This window comes from Rattus norvegicus, chromosome 4 (assembly GCF_036323735.1).
Source record: "Rattus norvegicus strain BN/NHsdMcwi chromosome 4, GRCr8, whole genome shotgun sequence".
NCBI lineage: Eukaryota > Metazoa > Chordata > Mammalia > Rodentia > Muridae > Rattus > Rattus norvegicus.
In genome coordinates, this window is record NC_086022.1 from 155,074,457 (window position 1) to 155,088,424 (window position 13,968).

The window sequence follows — 13,968 nt, forward strand, 5'->3', positions numbered from 1 at the left end:
TAGATCCCCTGGATCTGAAGTGAGAGGTGACTGTGAGCCAGCTGTGTAGGCTGTGTACCAAACCTGTGTCTTCTGCCAGAGCAGCAAGTGCTCTTAACAGCTGTAAGCATACCCCCACCTCTGGAGTTTGTTTTTCATGTTCATTTTTTAGTTCTGGGGGCTCAAATCGACTTTATCGTTCTGTAAACATCAATTTCACGGTGCTTTACAGTTTGACATCCTCTCGTTTGTCAAGGACTTAGCTTTGAAACAGCTCTGGGGACAGCCTCACAGCCTTGGAGTTTCCCCGGTCCTTCCCCAGTAGGCTTCTAGCGGTTTTAGTTATTGATACAATGTTGTCAGCCATAGCTACAAAGCTAATCTTGTCACTAGAAGATCACAGCACAGGAAGGGAGAGAGGAGCCTACTGTGGGGAAGAAACAAAGTCTTCCTCCTCATTCCCTGAAAACAGAAGCCAGCAATCCAAGGTGGTGGTTAGCTCAGGGGTTCTGAGAGGCCCTCCCTCACCTCAGGACTTCTAACAGCTTCAAGTAGGGTGCTATTTTAACCCCTAGGCCACGACTTCAAACAATGCCACTCTCTGTTCTCACATAGCTCAGGGAAGGGATAAATGTTCTATTTTCACTCAGGGCCACCCAAATGTTCAAGTAAAACATATTTGTATAGCTTTATTAAAATTGTGTGGATGAAGGGATGTGCATCCTTGTGGAAGTCAGGGTTCAAAGCTGGGTGTTTTCCACAATCACTCTTCACTTTGAGACAGTCTCTCACTTAAACCCGGGAGTTCCCAGACTGACTAGATTAGCTGCAGACTCCAGAACCCACCTGTCTCTGCTCCCCTGTGTCTGGCTGTCATGTGAGCAGGACAATCTCACGTCTTCACACTTGCATCTCCTCAAACTTGACTGGATCTTCCTGTCTCTACCTCTGGAGAATGCTAGTGGAAGACTACAGTGAGACAGAGTCCCTGGTATGGCCCTCTCTTCCTATCTACCTACCAGGGACTCTAACTCTGAGTCTCTTATGGCCTCTTCTTGTCCAGCAGGCTGCCTGCTGATGGACTAGCTCAACCAGTTCAAGACCAGATTGGCACGGGCTACTCAACAGTTGCTGGCAAGGCAAGCATTCTTTCTTTAAACTGACCAACCCTAAATTAGAGGAGAAAAACTTTTCAGCGAATTTAAAACCCATGGCTCTCAAGAAGAGACTGGATTTATTTTCTTCTTTTCTTTATGAGTCCCTTTGGTTTGGGGAGGGTCTCTTTCTCCATGTGCCTGCTTTGTGTGTGTTTCTTCACCTTCAATAAACTTTCTTCAACTGCCTGCCGCTGTCTGTGGTAGTTGAGATTTCTCCACTGCTTTCTGTTGTGCTCAAGGTTTGTCCTGCCTTTTAATTCTGTATTTGGCAGAGAAAACACAACCAATCAAGACCCCTAGTCTGTATTTCATCAGGGTTACAAGTGTGTGTCACCGGCATCCATTTGTGTTGTCCTGGGGGATCAGATCCAGGGCTTTATGGATGCCAGGTAAGCAATCTACCAACTGAACCACACCATAGGGCCTCGAGTCTGATTTTGATGGTCAAGAAAACTAACTGGTGATCAGGGCCGGATGGGAGCAGCTTGTATCACAGTGGGTGAAGAACAGGGGTGTGAGTGTCTCCTCTAACTTTGAGGGTACTCACTCAGCCTCACTTCTTCCTGGCAGGCGTGCTCAATCTCCTTAATAAGGAGTCCCTGTGAATCTCCAGTTTCATCCCCTAGCTGAGGTGTACACCTGATTTCCCCATCTCTCTGCGTTCCTACCCTACCTAAAGCTGGAGTGCTCACATCAGCTCAGAGGCAGATGCTGAAAGACGGGTCGTTTGAACAGTGACTGGGCTACAAATAATGAAGTTCTATCTATCTATCTATCTATCTATCTATCTATCTATCTATCTATCCATCCATCTCCAGAACAAATCCAAAACAAATAAAAATAAAAGTGGAGAGGGGTTGGATTTGTGTGCAGTTTTTTGTTTCTTTGTTGAAGGAGGGTTACTTCGTATGTAGTCCAGGCTAGCCTTGAATTTCAAGGGAGCCTACACATGAGCCACCATGTTCAACTCCAAAAAGACTGTTGGGGTGTCTTGGGTATACTTATCAGTGTCTAGTTAAAAATTTTCACTTATCACTATTGTGTGTCCATCATGCATGCCATGGTGTGTGTGAAGTGATGTCAGGATAGCATGTGGAGGTGTCAGGATGACATGTGTGTGTAGGTGTCAGGATGGCATGTGTGTGTAGGTGTCAGGACAGTTTTGAGGAGTGGGCATTTCCTTTCACCCCTAGTTCCAGGCATCAAGCTCAGGTCCTCAGACTTTGGGCAGCAGGCATGGTTACCTGTTGAGCCATCTAGCCAGTCCCATTTACTTAGCCCAGGCTGGCCTTACATTTGTGGTAATCCTGTCTCTGCTTTTCAAGTGCTGGGATTTCAGATGTGAGCTATCACAGCTGGTTTCCTTTAAGGCCCAAAGCTTCTGACTGAACAGGCTTCTCTGCCTCAGAAGGCCTAGGTATAATCTTGTCTCTCTCATCCACCCATCCATCCCAGTCCATGCACCGACCTGTCCATACGTTTACCTACAGTTTGTCCATCCACTCAGTGATCTCTCTATCCACAGCCCCCCCCCCCTACATCCTGGAGATTGATTTTAGGTTGTCAGACTTTGTGGCAAGTACTTTTACTCACTGAGCCACCTCACTGGCCCTTGTGTTTTGAGACAGGGTCTCATGTAGCTCAGATTGGCCTCAAATACATGCTCCTCTCACTCAGCCTTCTATTCTAGGATTATGGGTGGCCACCACCATGCCCTGCGAGATCACATCACTTAGAGTCTTCCTGCCTCTGGGGCCCCTTCTAGCTCCATCTGCCCCAAGCAGATCTATATTGATCTCCCGTTGCTATATTGATCTCCCAAGCACTCTTGAGTGTCTACAAAGGTCCTAATATCCCCTTCTGGGATATTAGAATTAGTGAGAACAAGAACTTGATTTTAGATCTCAAAATTAATTTTATTTAGCAGGGCAGTGGTGGTGCATACCTTTAATCCCATCACTGAGGGGTTAGGGTGAGGCAGGCAAATCTCTGAGTTCAAGGCCAGCCTCATTTACAAAGGGAGATCTAGGACAGTCACGGCTAAACAGAGACACTCTGCCTTAAAAAACCAAAACAAGGGGTTGGGGATTTAGCTCAGTGGTAGAGCGCTTGCCTAGCAAACGCAAGGCCCTGGGTTCGGTCCCCAGCTCCGGAAAAAAAAAAATAAGAAAGGATACCTTTGGGGTTGGGGATTTGGCTCAGTGGTAGAGCGCTTACCTAGGAAGGGCAAGGTCCTGGGTTCGGTCCCCAGCCCTGGGGGAAAAAAAAAAAACAAAACAAAACAGACCAAATTATTTAAAAATAATTTTTAAAATTAATTTATTTCAGCAATGGTAGGAATTGAAACCTTGCTGGGAAGCACTATACACTGAGCTACATCTCCAGTCTCCCCAAACAATTTGTGAAGTTAAGAGCTTTCAACGAATACGCATTGCTGCTCTGATGTGTTTTCTAACAGCCCACGTTTGCCAGTCAGTGTGTGCTGGAGTGGGAAGGAAGCTCTAGGACTCGTGACCCAGGGACTGGCTAAGGTGGGGCTGGACGTTCTGGAGGAAGTGTCAGTTCCATTTCAGCCAGGTCTCAGATCGCCTTCTGTTGTGTGTCTTCATCTGACTACGTGAAGGTGTACGGGAATAGGGAAACAGACATCGCGATGCTGGGTTAGTTAACTCAGAGCTGAGTGCTCCATGGCAGTCCCATCTGCCGATCCGTCCATCCAGCAGTCCGTCCACCGCTCACCTCCTCATCCACCCAAACTTTCATTGGTTGCAGGGCATAAGCTGAGCAGGGAGGCTGCCACTGTCACCTAAGAGGACATTTCATGGCCTTTGGGAAGGATATTAAAACCCCCGTCTTCTCCTCAGTCCCTCATAGCCCCTTTAGCAGATTCTCCTCTCTCACAGCACAGGCACTCCACACCCGGAGGGAACCAGAGGCACATCAACCTGAACCATTATGCCACCAAGAAGAGTGTGGCAGAGAGCATGCTGGATGTGGCTCTCTTTATGTCCAATGCCATGCGGCTGAAATCAGTCCTGGAGCAAGGGCCATTCTCGCAGTACTACACCACCCTCCTCACCCTCATCAGCGCCTCCCTGCTCCTGCAAGTGGTCATTGGCATCCTTCTTGTGGTCATCGGTAAGGAGCCCAGCCTGGAGTCAGGCAAGCCTTTCTGTCTTGGCGCCCCCTAGTGGTAGGAAAGTTCCCTGTATCGCACGTGAAACTTCCCAGCCACCTAACAGAGGTGTTACACCTCTCTGCCTAGTAACAGATCCTAACCAAGGGCACTCTCTGTCCTATCTCCTCATATCCCATGGGTGGGCACTCCTCGACAGCTGAATAATGACTGACCCACTAGCTAGTGGCAGTTCCTTATGTCCGTTGTATTGTAAGCGCTCCTCCCCTTGTAGACCATGTTTTTGCTCCCAATGCCCACCCTACGAATCACCCCGTAGATGCTTCATGTGTTAGAAGACTTGAACACATTTCAGTCCAGTGAAATTCTTCACTTCATTTCTTCCTGGTAGGTCTCCAAAGCCAGGTTGTCTCCAAATTCACGGGTGGGTAGAGGGAAGCTCCAGGCTTTGGCCCTGCTGGATGGATCGATCCTTACCCACCGTCACCACCACCCAGCCCGATCTCCTTGTCTCCACAGCCAGGCTGAACCTGAATGAGGTAGAAAACCAGTGGCGTTTAAACCAGCTCAACAATGCTGCCACCACCTTGGTCTTCATAACTGTGGTCATCAACATTTTTATCACTGCTTTTGGGGCACACAAGACAGGTTCCGTGGCTGCCAGGACCTCCAGCAATCCTATTTAATGTCCACCTAGGTCCCAGGTGAGGAGGACGACCAGATCCCAGGGCTCACAACTGACTTTCTCTGGCTCTGGAGGTGGGAGTAGGAGGGGTCTCCCTCCCCCACACCAAGGGGGAAGGTCTATATGCCTGTGGGCAAGGGAGTCCTTACAGAATTGACGGGCCTCTGACAGTACACACATGATGGGGGATGGGGTACATGTGTAAATCTCCCATGATGCATGTACCATGAATGGTTGTGTTACATCCACGAGCTATGCATGTAGCTTGAGTGCCAGGTTACAGGCTCAAGCCTACACGTGCACACTGAATGTTGGTACAAGTGTTCACCTCCAACAGAATTTTCACAATTGGTGCTGGTTTAAGGCATGGGCCTCGCCCAGGATTTGCACCATGAGTGGCATGTTATAGGCTCGAGCCTCCCACAGTACATTTGCAAGTGCTGGTATAAAGGAATAGGGCTGCCACAGCAAATAAGTCATGAGGGATAGAGGTGTAGGCCTCCCTAGGTGTACCCTGAGTGCTGGGTTATAGGTATGAGCCTCCCACAGTCAGTACCTGTATCGTGAGGGGGACTATGTGAAACCCACCCTGAGACCTTTGCTCTGAAGGGGTGACTGTCCTTCAGTTGTTGCAGTTTGCTTTCAGGGTCTCTTGTAACCCAAGCTAGACTTAAGCTTCCTGTGTAGCCAAAGATGACAGGTGTGCCACACCCTGCCGTTTTTAAGGCAGACCCCCCCCCTCCACCCATAGCTTGGGATGGAGTGGAGGGCCAGTGTGGTTAGTGGCCGTTGTGGCCTGTTAGCAGGAAAAAGATGGAGCTGTGGTTTCTACTTGGTGTTGTCTTACAGCACAGTACATCCTCAATACTTCCTAGGAACAGGCTGGAAACTGCACTTGAGGGTGTTTGAAGTCACCCCATTCTTTTTTTTTTTTTTTTTTTTGGTTCTTTTTTTGGAGCTGGGGACCGAACCCAGGGCCTTGCGCTTCCTAGGCAAGCGCTCTACCACTGAGCTAAATCCCCAACCCCGAAGAAGTCACCCCATTCTTTGCTTACATTAACTGGTGGGTGCAAATCCAGAAGGGCCTCCCCACCCCACCCCCAACCTCCTTATTACCTTTTGTCTGCTTTTCCTGCAGGAGCTGGGTCTAAAGCCACTTCAGCCTTTGTTTCTGACCTGTCAGGCTAACTAGCACTTCCAACAGCCTCCTGGAGAGCTTCGGGGACAATGGAGATGCCCCTGCCTCTCACCCACAGCACCAGAGTTAAGGTTCGCCCCTTTACTGGGTGACATAATTGCATCTTGGTCTGGAGGCCTGAGCTTCTTCCACCAACAGTAACTCCGTCTGCTGAGGCAGCATCCGGGCACTCTGGTTGCACTGCACTCCTTCCCTCCATATTCCCTTTCTGCAAAATGGAATCTATCTATAAAGGTATCTGAAAATCCACCAAGTTAGTCTTGCTGTCTTCAATCCTATGGGTTCTAAACCAGGCTGGTGCGCGGACACCCTCATCATCTCCATCTTCAAAAAGGCTTGTTGTCTATACGGTGACAGAGGTCACTGTGTCCTGGACTGCCGAATACACACACAGCCTTTTAAAGCATCTACTATAAATATACTCCACTCTTCACACTAACGCTGTCTCTTAGGTGTGTTCTAATAATATAAACGTTTGGGGCTGGAGAGATGGCTCAGTGGTTAGAGCACTGGCTGATCTTCCAGAGGTCCTGAATTCAAACCCAGCAACCACATGGTGGCTCACAGCCATCTATAATGGGACCCAATGCCCTCTTCTGGTGTGCATATGTACATGCAGACAGAGCATTAACATACACGAAACACCATCTCTCTTTAAAAATAATTTATTTTCATTTTATGTGCATTGGTGTTTTGCTTGCATGTATGTCTGTGTAAAGGTGTCAGGTCTCCTAGAACTGGAGTTACAGACAATTGTGAGCCACCATGTGGGTGCTGAGGACTGAGCCTGGGTTCTCTGGAAGAGTTGTTGATCTTGGCCACTGAGCCATCTTTCCAGCTCCGAAAAACATAAATCTTAACAACAACAAAAATACAGATTTTCTGCTGGTGGGAAGGTTAGTGAGCAAAGGCCCTTGTGGCCAAGCCTGAGGCACCCCACATGGTGAGGAGGGACAAGAACCAATCACTGAAAGCTGCCCTCTGACCTCCAGTGTGCACTGTGGCAAGCATATACCACACACACTCTAAATGAATACATTTAAGTTTTTGGGTTTTTTTTTTTTTTTTTTTTTTTTTGAGACAGGGTCACACCCTGCAATTCTGGTTGGCCTGGATTTCACTATGTAGATCAGGCTGGGTTCAAACCTGCCTGCCTCTGCCCCTGGAGTGCTGAGATTAAAGGCATACACCACTAAACCCAGCTAAAAACATTTAAGAAAAGGGGAGGGGCGCGGAAGGAGTAGAGAGGCGGCTGAGCGGTTAAGAGCACCGGCTACTCTGCCAGAAATTCTGGGTTCAATTTCCAGCACCTACCTGGTGACCTACAACCACCTGAACTACATGAACTCCAGTTCCAGGAAATCTAACGCCCTCTTCTGGCCTCTTTGGACACCAGGCACACAGGTAGTACAGAGGCATGCAGGCACAACACCCACACACATAAAATAAAATCTTGAAAAATTTTGCCTAGTTCAAACATAACTGGGAAGGCCAACCCACACTTCTGAAGCCTTAGTAGGGCTTCTTCAATTCACACAGGAAAGATTTTCTAATGTTTATCTATTCACTTTGACAGTTTCTTGCCAAGTCGCCTAGGCTAGCCTTGCTCTCCTGATCTTCCTGTTAGCTTTCCAAGTGTTGGGGTTACAGCTGCACTTTTCTAGCTCACCTTCCTCAGTGGGGGTGTCTTGGGGGAGTTTTCTAGCTGAGATCACAACCTCAGAACTAAACCTGGTCTTCTGAGACTCATTGACATGGTCAGGACACTGCTGTGTCCTTCCCAAGGGCAGCAGAGAAAGCTTGTCTCTTCTGCTGGCAAGCAACAAACCAGGAGTCAAGGCAGAAGGCAAGGGATGGTCCTTAGCCTGTCACCGATCAGACAGCTGAGGGACACAAATGGCTTAGGGACACCCCTGGCTCTCCCACCTAACCCTTTCCTACCTCAATTGGGCAAGAAGAAAACAGCCATTTGTTTTCTAAGATGCTGACTTTAATACCCTCCTCCCTCTCCCCACCCACGGCCCTTTCCTTTCCCTTAAGGCAGATGGTGAGGAGGTAACAGACATCAAATGCAAGGCACTGGACCTGGGAGGGGGTGAGCAGGGCTGGGGAGGCCCAGGGAGATCCTAGTCCTCAGGAACAGAATGGGAGGGCTGCTGCCATCGGCTGTGGCTTCTAGCACAAGGCCCAAAGTTCATGTCTTTAGGGAGAAGCCTGGCACTCCAGCTGTTCAAATGCAGCCCTAGCCTACTTCCTGTGCCTTTTCTAAAGGGCAGAGGGCCTGAGCAGGGGTGAGAAAAAGCCACAGCCCATAAACAGAACCACCCTGCCCTTCTGATAGCTTAAGAGAAAGGCCCAGTGGCTTCCCAGAGGGCCCCACCTTGGATGTGCCAAGCTCTGTTCCTGGCACTCAGAGCCTGCCACGTGGGTCCTGCAGCTCCAAGTGCTGCACTCTTAATTCACAGCACAGTAGTCAGGTTCTGGAGTGGCCCTGCTGCATACCCACAAGCCATTTCTCACAGCAGAAAGGTGGTGTCCCAACCCCCTTCCCCCAAACCCCCCTTCACAGACTGAGTTCAATACCCAGCATCCAATGCACCACCGGTGAAGCAGCAGCAGCAGCAGCAGCAGCAGCAGCAGCAGCAGCAGCAGCAGCAGCAGCAGCAGCAGCAGCAGCAGCAGCAGCAAGTCCCCAGCCAGAGAGCACTGGGGTTATCAGCACAGGTAAGTATGTGACAGCAGAGGGACAGAGGGTACAGGCTGCTCTCCTTGAAACTTAGCCATTTTCCAGTTCTTCCTCCCCATCTCTGACCCTGCCCTTTTCCTGAGGGCCAGGTTTTACCTCATCTCCTCAGGGAGGGAGGGAGGGAGGTTGGGCTCCCTCTGCAGGAGTGCACGAGGCTTGCAGTACAGATGTCCTTTCCTTTTTGACTCTCTCTACTGCTTGAGTCCACCCCTAAGTCTCCCTTAAGTAATTGAGAGGCTACTCATGTCAGCTTAGGTGACACCTTCCCATTCTCTCCAGGCCTTACCTGGCGGGAGAGCCAAGGAGAAGGGACGCTTCTCTACCTGCTTGACCTTGCTGTCCTACACAGCTCGTGTCAGACACTCAGGAGAATGGGCCCACTGCCCACCCATTCCCGCCTGACACCCCAGCGCAGTAGGAAGATGCCATCAGTGTTGGTTTCCAGTCTAGGGAGCTCGCTGTCTGTCCGAGTCGGGTTAATGGCCCGATTGGGTTAAGGCCAGCCATTCGGTAGACACCAGGAGAGATGTGCAGGTTTAGAAGGCACAGGCTGGGCCTGGAGCTGGAAGTACTCTGCATGGGACCAGCACCTCAGGGTAGGCTTGAGGTCTGCAATGCACAGTTTCACCCCAGACGATGCTGGGTCTAGATAGAAGTCTTCATTCTCTGTTAAAAAAAATTTACCCACCTTTCCCCCACCCTCCACCCCAAATAAAATCTGTCCCATTTAAGTTCCCGGTTCACAGCCACCACTCCCTGTGAGGAGTGCCGGGCTGTGGGAATGCACCTTTGAAGTCTACCCAAGCAGGCGTCGTCCTCCTGCCCTCACTGCCCATCCTTTCCGTCTGTCAACTGTCAACTCAGTGAGCCTCAGAGGAGCCTCGGCGCTCCCTCGTCCCTGCACGAAGAGACAGCTCCCGCTAGAGAGAGCAATTAGGGCTGAGGCTTCAGTTCCTCAGAGTCCCTCCTCAGCAGCGAACAGGGCACTGGGGTCAACGGCAAGTCAAGGAGCTATAAGCGCTGGCCCCCAGGTCACGGCATCTTCATTTGACGACGGTTCCACATGCCTCGCTTGGAATGGAAGTGATGGAAGAAGTTCCTGAGGGAGAGCCGCTCCACTTCCAGGCCCGCTTGGAGAATCCTGCAGGGGAAAGGGCGGTGTGAGCCGGCAGAAGTAGGCACGCAACAGTACCCAGGCAACAGGCACCCAGGAGCAGCTGGGCCCCTGAGGGACCCGCTCTTCCACAAGCTTGTCAGACCCTGCCTTCCTTTTTCTGGCTGCTTCCCTTAAGCAAGCCAGGTTCAGCGGAGCCGGTCTGCTTGGGATGAAATCCCAGTTGTGTGACTCAGACAGCTGAGTCAAAGATCTCGCTCTCTAAAAGAAGACAATAATTTTATAAATCTGTGTATCTATATATACACACTCGCCCCCTCTAATTACACACACACACTCACACACACACTCGCACACACACACTCACACACTCACACACACACTCACACACACTCTCACACACACACTCACACACACTCACACACACTCACACTCACACACACTCACACTCACACACACTCACACACTCACACACTCACACACACTCACACACACTCACTCACACACACTCACTCACACACACTCACACACACACTCACACACACACACTCACACTCACACACACTCACACACACACACATGATGGATTTACATTTGCAGCCCTCAGAATAGTTTCCAGCACACACCTATTCCATTTACAGTATCAGCAGACAGGAACTGGAGAATCCACCCACAGACTTTTCTCCTGTTCCTGTCTGTGGTGCGGGAGGAAATCATCTTATCATGCAACCCAGGCTGGCCTCAAACTAAAGATTCTTCTCACCTTTCTTAAGACTGGGATTACGGGGTTGGGGATTTAGCTCAGTGGTAGAGCGCTTGCCTAGGAAGCGCAAGGCCCTGGGTTCAGTCCCCAGCTCCGAAAAAAAAGAACCACAAAAAAAAAAAAAAAAAAAAAAAAAGACTGGGATTACAGGTAAAGCCACACAGCGCTGGGGATCAAACCCAGGGTCTCGCACAGGCTAGGCAAGGCTTTCATCTGCACAGGCAGTAGTGGTGGGGTCTCTTTCCGAGGAGGCCTATACTTCTAACTGGACTGCAGCTAGATGGAACCAGAGGAAGCCCTTTCCTCAGGCCGCAAAGACAGCAGGAGGGTTAAGAACTACCTTGGAGGTCTGCATCAAAGCACAAAGCCCAGCACGAAGGTCATACGAGACAGTAACTGCTACACTGGGTTCCCATCTGCTTCGGGGTCTACTGTGATGTGACAGAAACTCTCCCTACCCCACCTTTAACTCTCAGTAGTTCAACATTCCTTATTCTTCCCTCCAGAGGGAAATCAAAGCAGGCTTGGGTTTTAGGCTTTTGATGCTTTACAGAGAGAGGGAAGAGACAAGTAATCAACTGCCCTTCATGACCGGTTTCCTTTCTGAGAAATGGAGACAACCATGCAGAGTACAGGAGTTTGGTAAGGAGGAGAAATGAGACCTTGGGAACGAAGCAATGGCCAATTATAAAAACCCACCTTGCCTCCTGCCTCAGGAAATAGCATGCCCATGGTGCCTCTGGTCTCATCCCTTTCTCCTTCTCGTGGACACCCTTCCGGCAGTCACAGGCTCCCTTCCCCCTTTTTAGCTCATATCTCAAGGTTACAACCTCTCTTTCTCTTTCCCCTTCTCTTGGGAACAAACCTCTCAAAAAAGGACTCACATAGAATTTGGGAGAAATATCCTCAGTGCCACCATTTCCCCCCACTCCCACAGCCTGGCGTCCCGCACAGCACTGCTTCTGGCCAGAACGCTTTTCCTGGCTGAATCCACTGCTCCCTGCATCCTCCCATTTCTCTTCTTTCCTTTCTTTTCTGGGGGGATGTGGGATTGAGGTGGTGTCTTCCTGTGCAGCCCAGGCTGGCCGAGGCTGGCCTCTAACTAATGAGTCTTCCTACCTCCAGCTCCCGGTTGGGTGGGGCTAGCAGCATAAGCCACCGCACTGGGCTAAGGACACTAATGTACGAGTGTGTGCACGGTATGCACTGGGTTATGTGCTTTAGGCTGTCTTAGTTCCAGGCCAGTCCTCTCTCTGCTTCCTAGTCTGCCCAAGATGTCAGGAGCTCCTATCTCCAGGAGGCTGAGATGCCTTCCCTGACGATGAACCCGCTAGCCAAATCTTCTTCCCCTAAGTTGCTTCAGTCAGGTACTTTGTCACAACAATAAAAGAATAGCAAATCACACACACACACACACACACACACACACACACACACACACACACACCTGTGGATATATTGTACATACACCTTTTCTCTTTAGTACTGGGTTTAAATTGAGACTAAGGCCTCACTCGTGCTAAGCAAATGAATGCCCTATATGCCTGGCCCTCTCCTTCTCTGAGACGATTACTTCTTTTCAAAACCCCCTCCTCCTTCCTCACCTGCAGGAATCCAGACCCCCTAGATATCCAATTGCCATTTAAGGATCCATACTTGCCTATTTCGCTGACCCCAACTCACTCCCGACCTTTGGCCTGTTTCCCAGCATCCTCTACAGCTTTCGGCCTCTCCCCCAGCAGCTGTGGCTGGAAAAAGCACAGTCCCTGGCTGGGAGAATCCTCATCTTTCCGAGAGCTCCGCGGGCCCTAAGAACATCATTTTCATTATCTAGCTCCAGGCCCTTGCTTGGCCCCTGACGACACAACCAGCCACTCAAACTGTGACATACACCGGACGTATCATCCCCCTCTGTGGGATACACAACCAGCATGTTGGTGACGCTAACCTCCTGGAGGGTTACTTTCCTGTGCCCTGGGAATCGGCAGCAAGGTTCTGTGGCTCTGGCCACTGGAGCTCTAGCAGATCCCTAAAGACCCTCCTCCAACATCACCTGTCCAGCAGCTCCCAGTCTTCCCCTCCCCAGCGGTCTCTGAACTCCTTGGTGTTCATGCCCCCGATCTTGTCCAGGTCTGACTTGTAGATGCCGAGGAGGCCAAATCCGTTTACTTCCCAGTAGCCTGTGGACAGACGAGACACTGCTGAGATGAGCTGGGCATTGTGTTCCCTCCCACAGGCTCTGATGGCAGAGACTGGGGGGCACAGGTACAGAGATGCTAGCCAAGGAAGCCCCTGGCCTGTCTAGGGAAGTCCCCTCCCCCCAGGAGGACTTGGGGCAAACATAGCTGTGACCATGGCTAACATCACAACCCGACTGTCGTCCGGCGATTAGGATGTGACCCAAGCAGCCCTTCTGGCAGCTGAGAGGTGGTTTTCTCATCTACTTCCTGTCTCTACCTTCCTGTTTCCCTGGGCACAGCATCCATGGAGCAGATACTGCACGGATGTCAGATGGATGCATGCTGGGGAGGAGGACAGTGCCACCGCTTCACTTGTCGCTGTGGCTGTCCGTAGCGCCTGGGGTCTGTCCAGAGCTCAGACGAGACAGGAAGGCAGGACGGAAAGATGCTGACATAAACTTTCCCAGCCTTGGTGTCAGATGCTCCTCCCTTGCCCAGGGCGAGACTCACCCTCAGGCCACTGTGGGGTGGCCCCACAGTGCAGCCGCATCACCATGGGGGCAAAGGCCATCTTGCCCTCCACACAGTGCTTCCGGATGGTATCAATGATTCCTGCTGGGAAGTGGATGTGCAGGTCACAGAGAAAGATGATGCTGTGCGGATCCTGGGGATGGAGAAGGCAAGGTCAGCAGACCTCTGGACCAGCACTGGGAGGCTGGAGCCACTGACAGCTTACACAAAGCTAAACACTAGGCAGATTTCCACCATCTTCTGTGGCAGAACCTGGTGAATTCAGACTCCTCTTCTACTTTCTCTTTCTGTTGAGACAGAGTCATGCTATCTTGCAAAGACTCACCTGGCATTTGTGTAGTCCAGGTTGGCCTTAACTCACGAGCCTCCTGTCTTGCCTCCAGAGAGCTGGGGTTACAGGCATGTACCCCACGATATCTAACTCCTGTCCTGTTTTATGGAGTCTAGGGATTCTAACGGGGAAAAAACTTCCTCATTAT

General features: G+C 50.5%; 2 protein-coding genes across 8 annotated transcripts in view; one reads left to right on the top strand and one right to left on the bottom strand.

Moving 5' to 3' along the window:
* The window catches only part of Ninj2 (ninjurin 2), a 102,201-nt gene extending 95,797 nt beyond the window's left edge, over positions 1-6,404 (top strand). For 5 of the 6 annotated variants that reach the window (XM_063286653.1, NM_021595.3, XM_063286652.1 and 2 more), the window contains 3 exons: positions 4,040-4,274; positions 4,792-4,976; positions 6,096-6,404. In XM_063286653.1, coding sequence (XP_063142723.1) covers positions 4,121-4,274; positions 4,792-4,958 — 321 coding nt within the window. In that variant the 5' untranslated portion in view covers positions 4,040-4,120 and the 3' untranslated portion in view covers positions 4,959-4,976; positions 6,096-6,404. Of the gene's footprint in view, positions 1-4,039; positions 4,275-4,791 lie in introns of all 6 variants that reach the window. The other variant, XM_063286651.1, reaches the window with a different exon arrangement.
* Positions 6,405-6,804: 400 nt separating this feature from the next.
* Positions 6,805-13,968, bottom strand: part of B4galnt3 (beta-1,4-N-acetyl-galactosaminyl transferase 3) — a 99,995-nt gene continuing 92,831 nt past the window's right edge. For both annotated transcript variants that reach the window (XM_006237267.5, NM_001191976.2), the window contains 3 exon segments: positions 13,469-13,622; positions 12,832-12,958; positions 6,805-10,042 (listed from right to left, as the gene is read on the bottom strand). In XM_006237267.5, coding sequence (XP_006237329.1) covers positions 9,934-10,042; positions 12,832-12,958; positions 13,469-13,622 — 390 coding nt within the window. In that variant the 3' untranslated portion in view covers positions 6,805-9,933.